Source organism: Trichosurus vulpecula, chromosome 6, assembly GCF_011100635.1.
Source record: "Trichosurus vulpecula isolate mTriVul1 chromosome 6, mTriVul1.pri, whole genome shotgun sequence".
NCBI lineage: Eukaryota > Metazoa > Chordata > Mammalia > Diprotodontia > Phalangeridae > Trichosurus > Trichosurus vulpecula.
This window is the reverse complement of record NC_050578.1, coordinates 263705004-263728479: the sequence shown is the minus strand read 5'-3', so window position 1 is coordinate 263728479 and position 23476 is coordinate 263705004. Positions and strand designations below refer to the sequence as shown.

The following is a 23476-nucleotide window of genomic DNA, read 5'->3' as shown; positions in this document are numbered from 1 at the left end:
TAGAGGCAGAGGGGAAAAGAAGATTGTGCCTTCAAGGAACTGGCATTTTATTGTGAGCAATATACCACAGAAATAAAATGGAAAAAAATAACATTAAGAAGGAGGGGATCAGGAAAAATATAGGGTGTGGGATATAGGATGCGATTACAAAAGGGATGTTTTTGTCTTTATGAAAATCCTGCTCACTAAATACCTAAAATCAATTTCTAGTGTTTATGTAGACTTCTGAAATTTGTTAGGCTTCTAAACTTCTGTATAGTATATAATACCATTTCTAATCAGTCTTTATTTCAGAAATATTGCCCACTTTTTCCCTATGGATTTTGGAATCTTTCTGTCATCTACCTTGATTATAGTGGGGGACCAGATGTAGATTCCTCTTTCCCCCATCCTGACCTATATCTTGCCGCTGGACCCAGATGGCACTGGAGGAGAAAGTGAGGCTGTTTGGTGACTTTGTATAGCTCTTTCTCACTTACATCCAGTTCACTTGCAAGTCATAGCATCATCTCGCTAATGTTATGGTCCTCTTCAAGAAGGACGAAAACAATCTTTCTGGGTAGAATAAGACTTCAAAGATGACTTTTCTTTTACATTTAGTATCTGACTCCACCCAAGGTGTGCTGACATTATCCCTGAATATTAGAATTCTTGAGTCAATAAATATATACTGTAGATCTATAGTAAGGGTAAGGCGTATAAGTTGGGTCTTGAAGAAAGTAAAATATTTTAGAGATTCATTTAATGTGAGAAGCCATTTGTAGTATAGGACAAAGGAAGAGAACTGGTAGATAGAATTCCAAGTTCAAGTTACAATAAATAAAATATTTTTTTTCTGGAATGTAAAGTTAGTAATAGGAAGTAATATCTAATAATCCTGGGATTACAGGCTAGAGAAATTTTGAAAAGAAGTTATAAATTAGAGAATTTTATGAATTGAGCATTTAATAAAAATATGCCACAAGAATAATTTTCTCTTATCAACTATAAAATTGAATACTTTTTGAACACTTTTCAAATACTTGAGTTTCTGGGTCTCAGTGTCATTCTTTATAGAATGAAATAGTTGCACTGGATGGCGCTGAAATTTCCCTTTCAAATTAATTAGATTAAGTCATGGTTAGGGCTATTTAAGACTAAAATGACAATCATGAGATTTTAGATTGACTTTTAAATATTGTACCCACAGGAAAACAAAACAAAAACCTTGTATCTGTCATCCATACCAAGCTTCTCTTTCATATAGATATGTCATCATCATTACCAAGTGTAATACTAATTAAGGTGGGACTTTTTGCTGTTGACCTTTAATGATTCTGGCCTTTGTTTTAGTGGGACAGACAAAGTGGACTATTTTTGTATTTCTCAGCACTGAGACAATTGGGAGCCATTGATTTGTATCTGATGTGATATTGGGGGTGGGGAACTTCTCCGTGCCCAGCCTGGGTGAGGTCGTGGCCCTGAACAGGATATATAAGTGCAGATGTTATCATTCTCTCTCAGAACTCTGAGCCACAGCAGGAGTGGCACGTGACTCTTGATCAGCTGTTATAATGAACTCCCAGGCTGAATATTCAGATGTTGATAACTACGAATTATATTTGGCCTGTAATTCAGGGTGCTGGTTTTTTCCCCTGAACTAAGTAAATGATATTTGTATGCTGGATTAAAGTAAGATTGTTAACCCCTTAACATTGCTTTCCTTAGTAAAGCAGCTGAAAAGGACCTGGGCTTGCAGCATTCTGTGAGCTGGTTGTTGTTGGCTTTACACCCGCACAGCAGCTGCTAGCCAGATTGTTGAAACTCCAAGGTACCTAAGTGGACTTGTAAACAAATTAAATGCAGTTTACTTATTACATAAGTCTGCACTGTCTTTGTAAGCTTTTTCGTGGATGGCAAAGGTATTCTAAAATACATAAATGGCTCATTAAAATGTGAAAAAAATCAAGCAGCTGTCAGTTTAAACAAAAGTTTCCTTTCCCACTCAACACACTCATTTTTCTAAAGATAGTAGCAATAGCATGCTTCTTTGCTTCACCTTTGTTTGGACTGATTAATGTCTAGGGTAGTATGTAGCACCAAAGACATGTAAAGATTAATGTGACCAATGGTATGGGATCCAAACATGTCAACAATTGACTTTAATACAGATATTCTATTCCATATAGCATTGAACATGGGAGGTACTCCAAAAAAGTGTATTGAATAGTATTAAATAATATCCACAACTCTTCTTTGTCCTCAGGGTTGGATAAATTTAAAAAAGAAATGATGTCTAATAAGACAGAAGTCACCATGTTTGTTTTGCTGGGCTTTACAGACCATCTGGAGGTACAAATTATCCTTTTCTTTGTGTTCTTAGCAATCTATCTCTTTACACTGTTGGGGAATCTGGGATTGGTTGTGTTGGTTGTGGTGGATTCTCGGCTCCACACCCCCATGTACCATTTCTTGAGTGTCTTGTCTTTCTTGGATGCCTGCTATTCCTCAGTGATCACACCTAAGATGTTAGTCAATTTCTTAGCAGAGAATAAGACCATTTCCTTCTCTGGTTGTATAGCCCAGATGCTTATCTCTGTAACTTTTGGGACTACTGAGTGTTTCCTCTTGGCTGCCATGGCATATGACCGCTACATTGCAATCTGTAACCCACTGCTCTATACAGCCATCATGACTCCGCGAGTCTATGTGCCTCTCATCCTTAGTTCATACATAGGGGGTCTTTTACATGCTATTTTACACACTGCGGCTACATTTAGTTTATCCTTTTATGCATCCAATGTAATCAGACACATTTTCTGTGATATCACTTCACTCCTGGCCCTCTCCTGTTCTGACACTCATGTCAATGAACTGTTGCTTTTCATCTTTGTGAGCTCGATTGAGATCTTCACCATCCTGATTGTCCTGGTTTCCTATGGCTTCATCTTGGCTGCCATTTTGAGGATCCGCTCAGCTGAAGGGAGAAGGAAAGTCTTCTCTACTTGTGGTTCTCATCTGACAGGTGTTTCCATCTACCATGGGACCATCCTCTTCATGTACCTGAGGCCTGCTGCCAGCTATTCCTTGAGCCATGACATGGTAGTGTCTGTGTTTTACACCATTGTAATACCCATGTTGAATCCCATCATCTATAGCTTGAGGAACAAAGATGTAAAAGAGGCAGTAAAAAAAGTTTTGGGGAAAATCAAGTTCTCGAATCACCTTTTAAATGCTGAAGTAAATATCAGATGAAAGCAGTAGGAAATTTGATAGATTAGATAAGATAAAATAAAAAATATTCAAGAAAAATAGAATCAAAACTCTTGATTTATCTCACAATTGTTCAATTTGATCTTTATGTTTATTCCAGTTATAGTAATTTATGTATGCAGGTTGATTCAGGTGGCTATTTGTATTTTCCCACTAGACTCCAAAGGATGTCTCCAGGAGTCTAAAAATATCCGTAGGTCTTTCTTAATAATAGTTTTCCTCTTTTATGAGATACGTTTCTATATCCCTGGCCAGACTTCTGTTTTGGGGGACCATTGCTGCAGTTTATTTGTCCTACACATATGTTGTTACATATAACTGAGTTGAATATAGCCACCTCACTAATAAGATAAGACAAAAATTGAAATTGAGAGAACACCCTGTCCAAGGATAAGAACCTTCATGAGTACACAAAGGAAGGAATGAAGAATGAATTCCTTTCGTGCTATCACCTTTCCTGGGCAAAAGTTAAATATGTTCCCTTCTAGCATTGGTAATGTATTACAAGTCATCAGTAAAATTAGGTGATGTAATCACAAATGGGGGAAGGGGCATTTTATAAACTCTGTTATTATATTCAGTGCATATTTTCCTATCAATATTTTAAACTTCTGATGTACTATTCATGTTCAGTTATATGAAAGATAAGGGAAAATTAAAGTTGTAGCCATGTCAAAATAACGACTTCACAGTCATCTAACTGATAATAGTAACAGAGTTATACACCTCAACGCTGATGGAATGGAAAAAACAATATTGAAGTCTTTTTTAGAGGTAATCTGGAAATATATATAACTAGAATTTAAAACAATCACCTTCTTTGAACCAATAATGTGGTTATTATAAGTAAATACCATGAACATTATCATAAGAAAACAAGGGTTATGTGCTGAATGATATTTAGGTCGACATTAATTATAATTGAAAACTGTAAGTGATGCAAGTGTCTGATGGTTGTTGACTGCATCCACAAATGATAACATATGCATTAAGTAGCATATTGCAATGTAATGAAAACCAATAAGTATAGGGAGCCCACCTTAGGAAAATTTTGAAAGACTTTTATGAAATAATGTAAAGCAATAGAAACTGAAATAGAAGATGAGTATGCATGCTAACCCTGACTCTGTAACAGCAAATTCCACACAAATTTAGAAATAAGGAAGTCATCAGCAAAATATAATTGCCACTTTCAATGAAGACATTGATTTTAAGATTATGAATACTTGCAAATGCATGTTTAGTGTGTTTGGATATTTCAAGCAAAGTACATGACAAGTGATTTTAGATGGTTATTGATGTCTATTTTGACAAGAGTAGAGACAAAATATTTTACACTTTGCCATCTCCTCTATCACTAATACCTCACCCTAGAAGGAATTTATCCTAAAATCAAATTACTTTTTAAAATATTTTCTCTTGTGCTGAATTTTCTTGTGTATACTTTGTATCTTCTGCCTTGAGTATCGGATCTTGGAAGCAGCATTTCACTCTTTGGATTTTCCTAAACCACTTCACATATAAATGAAGCCTAGTAAATTGTTATTGATTTGAACTGAGTTAATTACTCTGGCATACCATGTTATGATTAAATACTTTCAGACAGGAAAATAAGCTGGGTTAGTAAAAATGGAACCACAATATCTCTGTTTCTCCTACATTACATCTTATAGTCATTGATAAGAATTTTTAAATTTTTGTTTTTAGTTCCAAATTCTCTCCTTCCCTGTATTCTTCTCTCATTTATTGAGATGGTAAGAAATATGATACCCATTATAAATATAACATTATGCAAAACATATTACTACATTAGCCATGTTTTCCCCCAAAGCAAGAAAAAAATAATATTTCAATTGAATAATGCTTCAATTCATACTCCAAGTTTTCTATCCGGAATAGAAGGGCATTTTTTCTTCATGAGTCTTCTGGAATTGTCTTGTATCATTCACAGTTGATTTTTGTTATAATTTTGCTGTTACTCTACGCATTAGTCTCCTGATTCTGCCCACTTCAATTTGCATCAGTCCATATAAGTCTTCCCAGGTATTTCTAAAACCATCCCCTTCACCATTTGTTAGAACACAATGATATTCTTTCACATTCACACAACACAGCCATGATGGGCACTCTTTCAGTTTCTGATTCTTTGCCAACATTATAAAAACAGTTATAAGTATTTTTGTATGTATGGGTACTTTTCCTTTGCCTTTATAGCCCCGTGGACAGAATTCCAAATTGAACTCCAGATTGGTTACACTACATCACAGCTCCACCAACAGTACTTTTGGCACATATATGTTTCCCCACATCCCCTCCATTTTTTTTTTTCCATTTTCCTTTTCTGTCATCTTAGCCAATCTGTTGGGTGTGAGGTGATACCTCAGAGTCGTCTAATTTGTACTGTTGTAATTATTACTATGGGACAGCTAGGTGGTGCAGTGGATAGAGTGCTGGGCCTAGAGTAAGGAAAACTCATCTTCTTGAATTCAAATCTGACCTCAGACACTAGCTGCCTGACTCTAGGCATGTCACTTTACACTGCCTCAGTTTCCTCATCTGTAAAATGTGCTGGAGAAGAAAATGACAAACCACTCCAGTATTTCTACCAATAAAGCCCCAGATAGGGTAACAAAATGTCAGGCACAACTGAAATCGACTGAACAACAAACAGCAATTACTGAATTAAAGATTTTTTTGTGAAAATTGATAGCTTTTATTTATTACAATGAATATTGCCTTTTGTATACTTTGATCATTTAACAGTTTTGGAATGGGCCTTACTTTTTATTAATTTTGCTCAGTTCTCTATATATTTGAGAAAGGAGACTTTTATCTGAGAAACTTGCTATAATCTCCATCCCCCCCCCACTCCCCCTCCGCCGCTGTTCCCAGTAATTAGCGTTTGCATAACAGGTTCAGAGGAATCACAAATTTTTTTTTGTTATTACCATCATACTTCCTAACCAGAAGAACTTCATATTCTCCTGACAGAGATATAGTATGTTCAGTGTTTTCCTGAGGAAACATTGTAATAGTGAAGTCAACCACCAACGTTTTCCAGGTGCATCATTCTCATTTATACTACGTATACCTTAATGGCCCCTCAGATGTGTCTCAATGTTAAGAAATCAGTGCAATGCTATGGAAAGAATTCTGTATTTGTGCCTCTGGTTGCTGCTGTTGCTTCTTGCTCCTCCTGCTGCCTCTTGCTGCTGTTCCCCTTGCTACCTCTTGCTGCTGCTGCCTCTTGCTGCTGGTTCTCTTGCTGCTTCTAATTTTATTCCAGTTGAAGTGTTTGATTTCATTATTTTAACATCATTCATGTATTCCACATGTAGTAGATTTCTCATGGGGAGAAGAAGTATCAGTCATAGGATGATTCAAAGCATATTATGCTACCAGTGATTCCAGAAGAACAATTCCTGGTACTTAAGTTAAGCACCTCTCATTAGAATATTCCTTTAGTGCTTTACAACGGTTTAGAAATGATCTAGAAGGGCAGCTAGGTGGCGCAGTGAGTAGAGCACCGGCCCTGGAGTCAGGAGGACCTGAGTTCAAATCTGGCCTCAGACACTTGACACATGTACTAGCTGTGTGACCCTGGGCAAGTCACTTAACCCCGATTGCCCTGCCAAAAAGCAAAAAAAAAAAAATGATCTAGAATTATTTAAGGATTTACTTACAAAGCCTAGTTTCTGTCACCTAGGGACCAGCCTACATTTGGTGAATCTTGTCATCCAGGCATGGCTGGCTGAAATTTTAAATCCAGAAATTCATGCACTTCATCTCCTTTATCATAGAAGAGTTGTGATATGATAGTCACAGATCTGAGTAGTCAGTAAGGGAGAAATTACATAGGATGGGACAGACACTGAAATAAATGTTGGAGAAAAAAAGAACAGCAAAAAATATTGTGTCTATTAGGGATGATAATACACAGACATCTATGTACATACAAGATTTATAAAGGGAAGGTAATCTCAGAGGAAAAGTACTAGTGAGGAAGGTAGGATAGAAAAGGGTCTTTTTTCAGAAGCTGAGTCATGAAGGAAGCCAGAGTGGCAGAGAGTGGGAGGGATAGCCACTGAAAAGGCACCCTAACCCTAGTCAGGGGATGGAGTGAGAGCGTAAGAAGCAGTAAGCCAATGTTACTAGATCATAGAGTACAAGGAGGGAGGGTAAGGTATAGGAATAATGGAATCTTCCTGTTGAGAGTTATGTTGACTCAGATTGTTCCCAGTCCTGCTTATCAACCAGTGCTAGAGGAGGCTCTGGCAGGGAAGGCGACTTGGTGTCTTGAGACCTGCAATTTTTCCTATCACCTGCTCTTTGTCACATACCCCACCTGCAAATTGTCACATTTTTGCTGCCTTGGGGATGAACTGAGATATAGGGGCCCACCCCCTTCTGCTGAGGTGGACCTATTGGAATTGTGTTGTTACCTATAAAAGCTGTCCCCACCTTGAAGCCATTGCTGATCTCCAGTGATCAGCTAGTCAATATGTTGCTACCTTCAGATACTTATAATAAAATCCTTTTAATTCTCTTTGTCCTGAGTTTTGCCTTGTTAATCAGGGTGGAAGCCCAAATGAAGAATTTTCCTTTCAGTAGTATGAGGGCAATGAAAGCTTTAAATGCTAAATCGAGGATTTTATATTTATTCTTATTCAACACAGAAGTGGTGATATTTCTGTTAACAGCAGTCACTCTCCTCTGTTCTTTTATGATCATCACAGTCTGTTATGTTGCCATCCTCTCTGTCATCCTGAAGATACGCTCCATAGAAGTTTGATTGGTATGGCACTGAATAAGTAAATTAGTTTAGGCAGAATTGCCATTTTAATTATATTGGCTTAGCTTACCCATGAGCAATTGAGTTTTTTTTCCCAATTGTTTAGATCTCATTTTATTTATGTTGAAAGTGTTTTGTAATTGTGTTCATATAGTTTCTGGGTTTGTCTTGGCAGGTAGAGTCCAAAATAATTTATATTGTTTACTGTTATTTTAAAAGGAATTTCTGTCTCTATTTCTTGCTGCTGGGCTTTGTTGGTCAATTAAAGAAATGCTGATGATTTGTGTGGGATTATCTTATATCCTGTACCTTCACTAAACTTGTTAATTATTTCAAGCAGCTTTAAAGTTGATTCTCTAGGGTTCTCTAACTATATACCATCATATCATCTGCAAAGAGTGATGATTTTGTTTTCTCATTGCCTATTCTAATTCCTTGGATTTCTTTTTCTTTTCTTATTACTATAACTAACATTTCTAGTACCCTATTGAATAATATTGAATCCTTGCTTCACCCTGATTTTATTGGGACGGCTTCTACCTTCTAGCTTATCCCCATTACAGATAATGCTTGCTGATGGTTTTAGATAGATACTGTTTTTCCTTTTATTCCTTATTCCTATGTTTTCTCATGGTTTTTTTTTATAGGATTGGGTTCTATATTTTGTCAAAAGCTTTTTCAGTATCTATCTATATAATCATATGATTTCTGTTGGCTTTGTTATCAGTATGGTCAATTATGTTCATAGTTTTCCTAATATTGAATCAACCCTGGATTCCTGGTATAAGTCCCACCTGCTCATTAATATGTAATCCTTGTGATGTATTGCTGTAATTACCTTGCTAGTATTTTGTTCAAAATTCTTGCATCAATATTTGTTAGGGAAGTTGATGTATAAGTTCCACTCTCTGTTTTAGGTGTTCCTGGTTTAGGTATCAGCACCATATTTGTGTCATAAAAGTCTTTTGGTAGGAGTCCTTCTTTGCCTATTTTTCAAAATAGCTTATATAGTATTGGAATTGATTTTTCTTTAAATATTTGGTAGAATTCATTCATGAACTCATCTGGCCCTTGGGAATTTTTCCTAGGGAGTTCTTTACTGGCATGTTCAATTTCTTTTTCTAAGATAGGATTATTTAGGCATTCTATTTCCTTATCTGTTAATCTAGGTAATTTATGTTTTTATAAATATCAGCCAATTTCACTCAGATTGTCAGATTTATTAGTACATAATTGGGCAAAATATTTCCTAATGATTGCTTTAATTTCTTCCTTGGTGGTGATTTTACCCTTTTCATTTTTGATACTGGATTTTGATTATCTTCTTCCTTTTTTAATCAAATTAAGCAATGGCTTATCTACCTTATAGGTTTTTTTGTTTGTTTGTTTTTGTTTTTCCCCATAAAACCAGCTCCTGGATTTATTTGTTAGCCCAAAAGTCTTTTCTTGTAGTAACACTCATGGATTTTTTTCTTCCATGGAGAAATGTAAAAGTTCACATTGCAAACCCAGGCCAAAATGCATAGATAGAATGTCCATCTTGTGGTGAGGAAGACTTAGGCTCAAATCTTGCTTCTGACACATATTAACCATGTGACCATTGTTATTTAAACTCTGCATACTCAGGCAACCATCTAAGACCATACATTTGAGAGGTACTGTCCATCTTTGTCAGCAAGGGAGTTTCTACACATGGTATTCCCTGTCAGGACAAAAAAAAAAAACATCTTTGTCCTGAACCCAACTATAAGCAAATCCAATTTCTTGGTCTATAGGACACCAAGCCCGGTTAAAAAGGTTAAAAAATAGTGTAATTATTGTAACTTTTTTCCTCCAAATAAATAAAAATTAATAATTAAAAAAGAAATACTGCAATGTTCTCCTAAGAGAAGGTAAATAAGCCTGCTAAGAGTTACTCTGTCACATACAATTTAAGCTCATTGACTACACAGTTTTCAATTAACATTAATAACAAAAGGTCCCTTTTCTGTCTCTCTAGGAGGCTAAAATCCTTAAATTCATTTAGTTAGAAAGTTAGTTAGAAAGCCAAGAGTCTGATCTGAGTTATCTTAAATATCTGTAGGATAAAATACAAATTTAATGTGTTATGCAATCAGGTTGACTTCTGCATTCTGAACTCTCTCTCTCTCTCTCTCTCTCTGTATATATATATATATTGCTCCCTTTAATACGTAGGTAGCATTTATGTAAGAAATACGGTGTGTCAGTCGGAGTGCTAAACTCTTTACAATTATCTCATCCGATACCTACAAAAACCCTGAAATGTATGTGCTGTTTTTACCCCCATTTTAAAGTTGAGAAAACTGAGACAGGTGAAAATTAAGTGACTTCTGCACCAACCAGGAGAGGGCAGTATCATGTAAGTTACATGAAGTGAAAATTTCGAAGTGGCACTTCTCAATTGTTCAGCCAAAAAATATTTTAAAAGTGACTATATATGTATGTATGTGTGTGTATACACACACACACACACACACATACACACACACACACATATATTACCACGTACTGTGCTAGGTGTCGGTAACATAAACACACAATTGTGACTGATCTTGCCTTCAAGGACCTTAGGTTGTACTAAGTGGATATAGTGTTCTAATAGTCAAGATAAATAGAACATATACATAATAAATATATAGTAAAATTAAAAACAAATGCATAGTGATGATTTTGGGGATAAGAACTTGGGAAATTAAAGAGTATCAAGTTCTATGAGCAACACTAAGTCTCTCTGAAGAACTTTGGAAGCAGTTGTGAGACATGGGAGACACTGGCACCACACCTCTCAGCATGGCATGCCTGCATCAGAGAAGGTACTGTGCTCTATGAGCAAAACAGAGTTGCAAATAGCTCAAAAGAAATGAGAAATAGACAATCCACTCTAAATGTTGGTGTGGACTATTTGCACCCAACTTGTGGTAAAGCCTTCTGAGCTTGCATTGGTCTGATCAGCCTCTGCTAGACATCCTGTACCTCGATGCCAATGTAGTGATGTCATTTTGGTCCTCTTGGAGAACGAAGGACAGCAATCAATGATCAAACACAAATTTAATGTGTTAGGAAACCTGCTGGTCCTCCACCTTCCAGGAGTACACATTATTGCATTTAACACATGACTATCGTTGATACAGGACATACTGTTTGGCAAGCATTGTGCTAAACTCTAAAAATATCTCATTTGATCCTCACAAGATCCCTAGGAGTTACGTGCTATTATCAGCTCCCTTGGGAAACTGAGGTAGACATAGGTTAAGTGACTTGCCCAGGGTCACACAGCTAGTAAATATCAGTTTAAATTTGAAGTGAGATCTTCCTGGCTTACTTTCTTGGCCAAGTGCCCTATCCACTGTGCAACATAATAGCCTTCAATGCACTTTTCTACGTAGTCAAACTGTTCTCATTATTATTAATAAAAAAATTCCATCTTCCATCTCTGTGTCTTTGCCCACTATTTCTACTTTTTTGTTTTCCCTTAATTAACTCCCTACTAAAGTCAACTTCTTAGAATCACTAGATTTCCTCAAAGCTACTTCTCAGTTAAAGGGATTCAGACAAGTGGTTAATTGTGAGAATTAATAGAACCATAATTACTCCTTCTTGTGACACAGTTCCGGAGCTCCTTTAATTTCTATTAAGTTGTGGGTCTAGTCCAATTTCTGTGTTATCTGAAACTTTATTCAATTGAGGGAATTGGGAGAAAACCTCATCGTATTGTTTGAATGCCTGGTGCTGGGTGGCTGGGAAACTGGACCACCTCTCCCTGCTGCTTACACATCCTTCACTAAAAGACCTAGACTATGATGTCCAGAAACTCAGATAGATCCAAAGACTGATGCAAGGAGTTTTCTCACAATAGTCCATCTCAAGCAACCCCTATATATTATCTGAAAACTTGTACCATACTTATCAGTTATTGTTTCCATGTTCCTTTGATTTTTACAGACACTTGGGAGGAATGGGACACCTCTTTTCTTGAATTCAGGGAATTGTACCTGTTTCACTTTCCCTGTCCCAATTCGGAAATTCCCTACTCTTTCCTCAAGGTAGAAATCAGTTTACCTCATGTTGTATTGTTCTCTTTTTTATTAACAACCTTATTTGATTGATTGTTTTTAATCTATAAAAATCTGTCTTCCCCTGTATTCAGGGTCCTGGATGAGGAAGGGGTTTGGCCTCAGTGTGTTAGGTAATTAGCATTCATTGCTTAATAAATTTATATGCTTGGGAGATAGACCCTTTGTTTCCTCAGTCATTTCATCTTTCACCTGCCACAAAGTTCCAGAGACACATCGAAAGTGGAGGTAAGGAAACAGGAAGAAAAAGAGCTATACACAGGTAAAATGGGCTATTTTTGGTAAGAGTCTCATCCTCTGCACTTGAAAGAGGCCTTCAAGAAAAATCTGGAGACCACTTGCTACAGACATTATAGAGAAAGTTCCTGGTTCTGTATAACTTGGGGTAGAAGGTCTCTGAAGTCCTTTCCATTTCAGAGATTCTAAAGTTCTATAAAATCACCTAAGCCCTTTACCATTGTTATCTCATTGGATCCTCACAACAAGATGGGGAGTTAAGTGCTCTTATTATCCCCATTTTACAGGTGAGGAAATTACATCAACCAGATGTTAAGGGACTCACCCAGGGAAACACAGATTGTATCTTAGGCCGAATTCGATCTCAGTTCTTCCTGGATCCAGGCCTGTCACTCTATCTACTGTACCAACTAGCTGCCTCCTATGCACATACCTGCCAAGTATGGAAGAATTTGAGGAGTATATCATAGCAGCACAGAATTATGGAATTTTAGGGTTATGAAGAGGCTCATTAGCCACATAGTCTAATAAAATTTTAAAGGAACTGCTACTATAATATCCCCAACAAGTGACCATCTGTAACAACAATCCTGCTTGGAGCTGCTATGGAGGTATAAGCCAACCACACCAGCACACAGGAGTGCTGCTAGCACAAGTTCTTTTGATCTGCTTTTCTAAGGAAAGCAACTTTAAGGGGTTTACAATCTCACTTTATTTAAACATACATATATCATTCACTTAGTTCAGGGGGAAAAGTCAGCACCCTGAACTTCAGAGAAAGCACAAAGAGAAATTAGATGCAGAAATTATATAAACAGAGCAAAACAGAGAAGCATCAACATCTGAGTATTCAAAGCTGGGGGGGGCTCCTTAATGGCTACCCAGAGTGTTGTCTGGATGAATCACATGAACACTCTTTCAATGAGTGAGCCTCCAAAGCAAAATGCTAACCTCAGAGTATGTATACACTTCTTCAGCCCACAGAGGGCACCACAACCACGTGACTCAAACTTATGTGACTAAGGCTATCTTGTGATTTAAGCAGGGCATCAAAGACTTTTAATTCAGTTAAAAGGCTCTTGATTCAAACAAAGGCAAGGCTCAATCAAAGGCACTTGATTGTCTTAGTGCTGAGAAGTACTCCACAAGAAAAATAAACAGCAAAAAGGCCCACTTTGCTTGCCATTATACCAGGCAGTGCCATGAATGCTTCTAATGAGAGGGAACCCATCACATCTTGAGTCATCACTCTCCTCTTTGAGGAACCTCAAGTTAGAATTTGTTTTTTGTCGAACGCCATCAACTGATCCTCATACAGTAAGGAGTCAAGGCCTTCACCATCCTGACTGCCATGTCCTAGATACTCTTTAGATTAGCGATGTCATTTTAAAAATGAGTACCTAGATAAAAAAACAAACAAACAATAATGTCATTATGCTTTATCCAGAGCAGATTACTACTGTCTTGCCCAAATGTTTCCAAGTTTAAAACAGGTTAAATTAAAGAAATATTGACAGAGGAATCGATGATATGTCTTTCTCATTGTTTAATTGTTTTTCAGTCATGTCTGACTCTTCATGACCCCTTTCGGGGGTTTCCTTGTCACAGGTACTGGAGTTGTTTGCCGTGTCCTTTTCCAGCTCACTTTACAGATGAAAAGACTGAGGTAAATAGGGTTAAGTGACTTGCCCAGGGTCATACAACTAGTAAATATCTGAGGCCAGACTTGAACTGAGGAAGAAGAGTCTTCCTGACTCCAAGCCCAGTACTCTATACACTGTGCTTCCTATATCTTTGATTCCTTATATAATCTTAATTCCAAGTTGTGGAATCATTAGTTTGGAAAGCAATGCAGGGATCAAATAAGTCAACTTTTTCTGAAAGAATGGAGAATACATCCCTTGGTGATTCACTTGCCATATGGGCTACATTTTTCAGCATTTTAATATGTACAATTTAGAGGGATATATGCCTATATCTAAACACACATATGCGTAGATATATACACATATACACAAATATAAATATGCATATATGTATACACTCACACACACACTATATGTAATTGTCAAAATTGCCACGGCCTTCTATGCCTTTGTCTAAACCATCCTCCATGGGGAATGCATGATGTTGTCTTCACCTGCTAGAACGATTGGCTTCCTTCAAGTCAATTCAAGACCAAGTTCTTTTTGATTTCCCAGGGAAGTAATGCTCCTCCTGTCTTCACTTAACTTTTATTTACATATTTGTGAGCATGTTTTATCATGCAAGTACAATGTAAGGTAGGAGCAGCAAATATTCTACTTTTGGTTTTAAAGCCTAAATACCTAGTACATTGCCTGTAAAAATTGTTGGCACTTAAGAAATGATCATTGGATTGAATTGATAAAATCATTAAAAGTCTGTGTATTAACTTTTACAACTCAGTTCTCAAGTTTATGGATCGTACCATACTACGGTATCAAATTTTTAGTCTTTCTTAAATGCATGTCTCCTTTGTAGTGGGAGGGAGAAGGTCTAGATTAGGAAATGTAAGGATTGAAAAATGAAAAAATAATAAGGGTAACAGAATGATATATAATTCCATAAACCAGATTCTGGACTAAAATGGTTAGCATTAATAACAATTTAGAATTTTGCTGTTGTTAAGTTATGTCTAATGCTTCATGACCCCATTTAGGGTTTTCTTCATCAAGATATACCAGAGGTTTGCTGTATCCTTCTCCAGTTCATTTTATGATGAAGAGTTAAGGCAAACAGGGTTGTCTGACTTGCCCAGGGTCACATAGCTAGTTGGTATTAAGGCTGGATTTGAATTCAGAATGAGGAGTCTTTCTGACTCTAGGCCCAGCACTCTAACCACTGTGCCACTTAACTGTCCCTAAATTTACTATTAGAACGTTTAAAATTAAACTGCCATTTACTACCTCTATGTCCTTAATGCCTCTTATTGCTCTAAATCCAATCATACTTAACTTTCTGGGAATTGCCTTGTTGCTCTAAGTTGTAACTTGTAGGAGTGAGCATACCACTCCTAGTATACAGATCTCTGATGTGGAAAACCACAGTGATATATACTCAGTGTATTATTATATTGTTAGTTTTCTTTTTTAAGTGATTTTTCTTGGGATGTGAGAAAATGTATATAATAGAACAAAGTGACAGGATTTTAGTGATCAATCCAGAGAAAGCTTGATTGAATATATGAGCATTTTTATCAGATATTACTGGTCATCCTATTGGATGTAGCTGAGAAAGAAATTTCTAGAGATAAATTCTTCAACTTGTCCTTTGGGAACATATAGAAATTAATTAACAAATTTATCATTGGGATACTGTGAAGGGGGAGGTATTATTCAGGAAATGAGAGTATTTTATAAACCCAATGTAACATTATGTGTGACTTTTTATATATAAAAAATGGCATGGTTCATGGTGCACTTGGAATATAGATAAGTTCTGGATTAAGAGTCAGAATCTTTATTTTGCTACTTATTCTATGAATGACTTTGGATCACTCCGTTCCCCTCTTTGAAACTCTGTTTCCCTATGTGTAAAATATAAATTTTAGAACAGGGGATCTCTAAAACCTCTTCTAGCTCTAAATGTGATAATAGGACATTAGGAACTAATATAATAATAGTTATTATTGTTATAGCTAACATTTATATAATGTTTTCTATGTGCCAGGCCTTGTGATTTGTGCTTTGCAGTTATCTCATTTGAGCCTCACAACAACCCTGGAAGGCAGATACTATTATCATCCCTGATTTACAGATGAGGAAACTCAGAAAGATAGAGGTTAAGTGACTTACTCAGGGTCATACAAATACTAAGTGTGTGAGTCTGTTTGAACTAGGGTCTTCTTGATTCCAGGCCTAGTGCTCCATCCACTAAGTCATTTATCTGTCTGTCTATCTATCTATCTATCTATCTATCTATCTATCTATCTGTGTGTATATATACATGTGTGTATGTATATATATATATATAGTGTTGGCAAAGTATTTTATATATCATTTACAAAGTACTATAATTATAAATTAATAAAATACTTTCTAAATTTTAATTTAAAAGTATTTCACATATTATTTTTATATATTACTTAAATGATATGTATAATATGCACACATTTATACAGTTCACAAAGTAATTTATTTAATATATAGTTTACAAAATTCTATATATAAAAGTACTTTGCAAACTAAGAAGTACTTTACATATAAATGTGCTTTATAAAATATTACACAGTTTTAAATGTACTTCATATATATTTATAATATCTTACTTGAATATTATGTATCTACACATACATATATATCAGTTTACTATCTATCTTTCTGTCCGTCTATATCTCAGTAGCTCTACACGGCAATCTTGTCAGGTAGACCTTTTTATTATCTGCATGTTACAGATGAGGAAACAGACTAACAGAGGTTATTTTACTTATTTGATGTTGCCCACCTATAAGTGTTTGAGCCAGAATTTGCACTCAGGTCTTCCTGAATCCAAATGTAGCATGCTATTCACTATGCTATCTTGCTGCCAAATGTTGAGGGACCTGATCAGGTCATGAGTCTACGTTTGATTCTTCAGTGGGTTCTGAGTGGTATCATCTGGGCTACAACAATGACTACTGGGGAGAAAAAATAAAGAATCAATATAATTCTTGACAAGAATAACCATTTGTTGTATTTCTTAAGTTCCAGTTTATATAGATGACTTCCATTTTCAGTTAGGTTACAAAAACACCCATGAGCAAGGATAATATGCAAAACTTGCTCATAAAATCACAGAACTGGTATTTGGAAGACAAATGGTTAGACAGTGGTCACTTTATCCAACCTATCCTCACAACCAATGCCCAGTATACCAGAACCACAAGGTGGGTCCCTGACCATTGCTTAAAGATCCCCAGTGAGGGGGAAACCACTGCTTAGCTACATAAAGCATTCCATATTTGGAAACCTCTCATTGTTAAGAAGTGCCCCCCAACCCCTGACACTGCGCATATATTTATTTTCTTGTAATTTCTACCATCCTCCTTTTTTCTACACTTTGTGGCCAAACAGGACAAATATGGTCCCTCTACCATGTGACAACCCTTCACATATTCAAAGACAACTATCGTGCCCTCCCTAAGCATTCCCTTTCCCAGGCTAAATACTTCCACTATATTCAACCGGTCCTCAAATTACATGAGCTCAAGATCCTATCTTCTTTGCTATCTTCCATGTATTCTCTACCTTATGATTCATTATTCTTTTTCACTGGAGTTCAAAAAAATATAAACATCAATTACAGGCATTCATTTATTCATATAGCATTTGTTAATTACATATAATGTGTGAGGCATCTGGAGAAATGAAAAAAAAATAACGAAATGGTTCTACTCTTAAAAAATAAATTATAGTTTGCAGAGGAGGGGGCAGAGATTAAGCATTTATACAGTGCTTACTACATGCAAGGCACTGCGTTAAGAACTTTTTGCAAATATTATTTCCATTAATCTTCACAACAAGCTTGTGAGGGAGGTGGTCTTATTATCTCCATATCACAGTTGAGTAAATTGAGGCAAACAGAAGTTATATGACTTGCTGTCACAAAAAAATGCACCCTAGCATACCCAGGATGGCCTGCTAGCACAGGTTCTTTAATCTGCTTTTCTAGGAAAGACTGCTCAAAAAGATGTTAACAATCCTACTTTTGATCACATTCACTAGCTCAGGAGAAAAGTCAGCACTCTGAACGTCAGAGAAAATACAGAAAATATACAAGCAGTGAAATTTGCATAAAGACCAACAGACAGGGCTCTTAACTGCCTGAACTAAAGCAATATTGCTATACACTTTACATAAACCACTGGATGTAGAGAGCCTTTATATCTGAGCAGTCAGGGGTGGTGGTGGGTGGGGGAGAGGTCTGAACATACTGCTAGTCTAGTCAGAGTTGCCTGACTAAGGAATCACAAGGTCCTTCTTTTAAGTGAACACCCAAAGCAAAATTCCAACTCAGAGTGTATACCTACTTTTGCGTAATAGGCTCAAAGGCGGAAGGCATCACAACCCTGTGACTCAGTGCCTAATTAGCTTTGGTACAAAAAGGTACGAAAGCCTTCCTACAAGCAAGCCACCCCCTAAGTAAGCTCCTCCTTAGGCAAATCCCTCCCTCAATGGGCTCCAAGTGAGGCCTATTAATGGGCAGTGAAGATCTTATTATCCCATTAACATGACAATGTCAGAGCCAGAATTTGGATGCAGGTCTTCCTGGGGATAGGATCAGGACTTTATCCACTGACACACCAGCTGCCTCAGTAAACAATGGGAGTATTGCCTATTTACATCAATAATACACATAATAGTAATATTCACAAACATTCATTTTGTCTTCCTTCTTCCCCCCAAAATGATCAATGATTGGGAAGGGAGGTAATAGAACGTGTATATTCATGAATATAATACACATTATATAACATGTATTATGAGTCAATATGAAGGAGAATTACTGTTTCTTGAGAAAAAAAGGAAAACTGCCTAGTAGAAATAATCTTTGAAATTGGTCACGAAGGATGGGAAAGACTTGAGCCGGTCCAATAGATGGAGAGATTTTTGAGGAATGCAAACCAGTGGGAGCAAAGGTAAAGATGTGAGCAAACTTGGTGTAAATTCAGGGCATAGCAAGTAGCCAAATTGTGTGGGAAATTTTGTGTCAATGAAGGCACTTAATATAATGCAGTAAGTTGTAACTAGTGTGTAGAGGGACTTAAATGTCAGATTTAGCAGTTTTGACTTTATTAGGTAATGTGCAATCATTAAAGATGATTTAGCTGCTGCTTAGCATAGTAACATTACAACATGCTTGCACAATCATAGTCATTGGGCAAGTATTTTCCTCTGTACCATTTTTCTCAGAGCCTCCTTGGTCTCCTTGTTCTGTAAATCAGGAGGTTAAGAACTGGAAGCAAAAGAGTATAAAACACAGATATGATTTTGGCCCATTCTGATGGATGGGCCGAGCTGGAGCACAAATATGTAAATATCACTGTTGCATAGAAAAGAGTGACCACTGTCAGGTGAGAGGCACACGTGGAGAATGTTTATACCTACCTTGGGGACAAGGAATTTTCAGGATGGTGATTAAGATACTGAAGTAAGAGCTAATAACTATCAGAAAGGTGGTTACTGATGTTACCCCCGAGAAGATTAGGAGCAAAATCTCATTCCTCTGAACATCAGAGCAGGCCAGATGAATGAGCACTGGGATATCACAGAAGTAGTGATTGATAATATTGGGGCCACAGAAGGACAAGCTCAGCAAGCTTCCCATATGTGTGAGGGAGGTCACAGAGCCAAATATGTAGGAACCAGCCACCAGGTGCAGGCAGAAGCTGGTCGTCATGATGACTTGGTGGTGAAGGGGTCTACAAATGGCCATGTATTGATCATAGGCCATGGCTGCCAGAAGAAAGCATTCTGTGGTCAGGAAAATGTTAAAGAGGGAAAACAGAAGGATGCAGCCAGTGTAGGAGATGACTTTTCTCTCAGTTAAGAGATTCACAGGCAATTTAAGGATGCAGATAGATGAATAACAGAAATCCAAGAAGGCCAAGTGGCCGAGGAAAAAGTACTTGGGGGAGTGAATTTGGGAACTGGAGCCAATTAGTAGAATGAGCCACAGGTTTCACACCACAGTGATCAGATAAATTAGGAAGAAGAATACAAACAGGACATGCTGAAGGTGCAAGTACATACATATGCATATGTATAATAAGCAGATATATATATATATATATGGCACATCATACATTATGACATGTGACACGATGCAATATAATATGGTATACTATCATGTAAGGTAACACAATGCATCATAACACAACATGATGTAAGGTAACATAATGTGGCATATAAAATAGAACAAACTACAAAGTGTGCATATATCTTCATATTTACTCATATGCCCATTTCATATACTTATGCATGCATATATAGTTATATTATCTTCCTATATGTTTTCTCTCCTACTCCCATAGAATATAGGGATTACAAGGCAGAACCTCTCGTTTTTCTTGCCTCCTCTACTCCTGCACCAAGCACAATTCATGGTGCACAGCTGATATTTGATCAATGCTTGTCCAATAAACAGATGTGGCTTTTCAATGCCAGGAAATGTGCTCTTCATCTTCTTCCTGTATATCTCACAGCTTGGTTTCTGATATGAAAAGTAACATGCAGGCTCTCTCTCAAAATATTTCTTACTGTCTCAAAAGGTTATATATGGATGAGCTTACATCAGCTAAAGCACAAACCATGCTGCCAATGCACCATATAAAACTATATTAAACTGTTCTCTATCTGTCTCTCTGCCCCTGTCTCTGTCTCTCTCTGTCTCTGTCTGTCTCTGTCTCTGTCCCTGTCTCTCTCTGTCTCTCTGTCTCCCACATTCTCTCTCTCTCAATCTGTCACCATTCTGAATACCAATTTCTCCATAGCCATCCTGGACTACAACTTGCCAGACTCTAAAAAGACAATGCATTCTGGATGGTCAGACTTTCAAAGGAAGGCACTGACCAGACAAGTCTTTGAAGTCTAAATATTTCATGTGGCTGTCATGAAGCTGACGTTTACACTTATTCCAGAGATTGTAGTAATATCCACTTCCTCCTCTCAAAGAGCAGATTCGAACTGTTTGCTGGCACACTTCATCCAACATTTCATGGATCTTCCTAGCAAGTTAAGGTCAGTCCTCTGAATGAACCCAGTCTGATGGATCCTGGACAATGAAGGGAGAATAGAGAAAATGAAAGAAAACATCTGGATACAGATCATTCACTGTTGAAAATGAATGTTACAGCTACTATACTGTGACCAGAATGGCCTTTGTTTTCTTTGAGTGACTCAGCTTACCTCATTGAGCCTCGATGGGTGCTGGGGCTTCTCTTCCGGGGCAGGAAGCCCAGAGAGCATGCCAAGAAGCAGAGAATGTCCTGTGTGATGAGTCATGGGGCTGGCTGAGGGAAGGTGTTGACTCCAGAGCCACGCCCTACTGGGTGTTAACCTAGTCTACGCTAAGGGGAGGGGCCAACTCAAGAACCAGTGGGCCCTGGTCATTCAGGTGGCGCTTGATGATGTCAAAAACTCTATAAGAGGGAATAGGACAGCTTGAAGAGCCCTCTTTCCTTTTCCGGTTGGGGTGGGAGCAGTGGCAAGCGTGACTCTGGGCCAGCCCTTGCTCTCCAGCAGAGCATAGATGTTGGTACCTATGAATTGTATTGCATCTGTCTGTTGATATTTGTAATTTGTTTGTATTTTGGTTTTGAGGTTCAGGGTACTGGTTCATTTCCCCCGAACTAAATGAATGTTCTGAACCTCAGGGTGTATTTGGTCTGTCTCTTGATGCTTTCCTCTTTGCTCCCCTGAACAAACTGAATGCTAACTGAATGCTGGTGTTTTTTCCCCTGAACTAAATGGATGTTGTCTTTATGCTAACTGAATGCTGGATTAAAGTAAGCTGGTCAACCCTTTCACTGTGCTTTCCTTGTTTAAGCAGATAAAAAGAACCTGTGCTTTCCCAGCAGCCGCCTGCCTGCTGGCAGCCTCCTGGGTGCTGGCTGTGGGGGAGATATTATGCCCCCAAAGGAGCTACTAGCTGGATTGTTAAAACATATACCCACTAAAAATGATAACTATTGAGTCTACTGCAATCCTATGATCTGCCTACATGATAAATTGGTAACCTTTTAGAAATTTAATTTTAGGTGAGTCCCATGTATTGCAGAGAAGTTTCAAAAATACCAGGGGAGAGTAAAACATGGACAGTACTGGTCAAACTTTATTAAGGATGCACAAATATCTTCCTATATTATATGAGCATACTTTTCCAGCTGGAAGCAATTTTTAAGGTAATTTATTGCAAACCACTGAACTTTAGGTGAAACTGATGCTCAGAGTTGTGTTTACACAAAGTTAAATAGATAATGCTTAAAAGAGTCAGTACTTAACATAGTTCTTGGCACATAATAGGGCCTTAATAAATGCTTTTGAATGACAAGTTTTAAATTTACATTGTCTGGCTCAAAATCCAGCATTCTTTCCATTTTGTTTTGTTACCCATTACATTGTAAAATCAATTGAGTCACTGTGACCATTTCATTCCTCTCGGTATGCCTTCCCCCCCCCCCCCCCACCATATTGGCTAGCATATAAATTATCTCTGGGTTCTCTTCTACCTCTTACAATCTCTGGTTCAGCTCCTCCTTCTTTGGTGTCAGAAGGAAACTTCTCATCCTGCACAAGGATCTAGAAATAGAAACTTGGTTTATTCTTCAGAGAAACTTTATGTAGGTATTCTCATTGAGTGTTGCCAATATATCACATCCTTCATCCTGCCTTATCCCACCACTCCATCTCCCTACCACCAGATTGCTGAATAATCTGCAGGGAAGCATAGACTTCCACTTTTCCTATTCTTATTTTACAAACTACATGGTCCAATTCACCTACATGACAAAGTGGTAAAATTGAGAACTTAAAAAGTAGTCCCATGCTCATAATTTTAGAGGAGTAAACTGAGTCCCAGATAGCCTTGTTCCAAATTCAGAAAGCAAAATTTTGTAGCAGATCTGGGACCATATCCTGAAAGTCCTGATTCCCAGGGCAGGTGTTATTCTACTCCACTAACAGAATTTACTGAAGTCAACACAACGGAAAGATAAAATACATGTGAATGTAAAGGAATCAATTTAATTCTTAATAGTACCAAGCATGTCCTGAGAGGCCATACAGCTTTAGCAACTGTCATCAAATCACTTTAATTAGACTAGTATGTATTGTTCCCTTTCTGTGTGAAAGACTATGAGCCAGGTGCTTGAGATACAGTGACAAAGGGGGAACACTCTACAAGCTCAGGGAACTTCTATGATAATGGAATCAACCTGGCAAAATAATTATGATGGATTACTTCATGTGTCCAGGGATGTTGATCCTGTTGGGGGTTTAGGCTCTGCCCATCCATGGTCCCCCAAAAGTGCTGCAGTTTTACGATGTGTTGTGGTGGAAAGGTCTCAAAGAATTCAGAGTCGGACCACCTTTAATCCAAGTAT

The 23476-nt window shown here is 37.4% G+C and overlaps 1 protein-coding gene and 1 pseudogene across 1 annotated transcript; one reads left to right on the top strand and one right to left on the bottom strand.

Moving 5' to 3' along the window:
* The first annotated feature begins 2241 nt into the window (after nucleotides 1-2241).
* On the top strand, nucleotides 2242-3234 carry LOC118855067 (olfactory receptor 1102-like). The gene has a single exon (XM_036765191.1). It carries the CDS (start codon nucleotides 2269-2271, stop codon nucleotides 3232-3234), a length of 966 nt encoding a protein of 321 aa, XP_036621086.1. The 5' UTR covers nucleotides 2242-2268.
* Nucleotides 3235-19247: 16013 nt separating this feature from the next.
* On the bottom strand, nucleotides 19248-20124 carry LOC118855066 (annotated as a pseudogene).
* Nucleotides 20125-23476: the final 3352 nt, after the last annotated feature.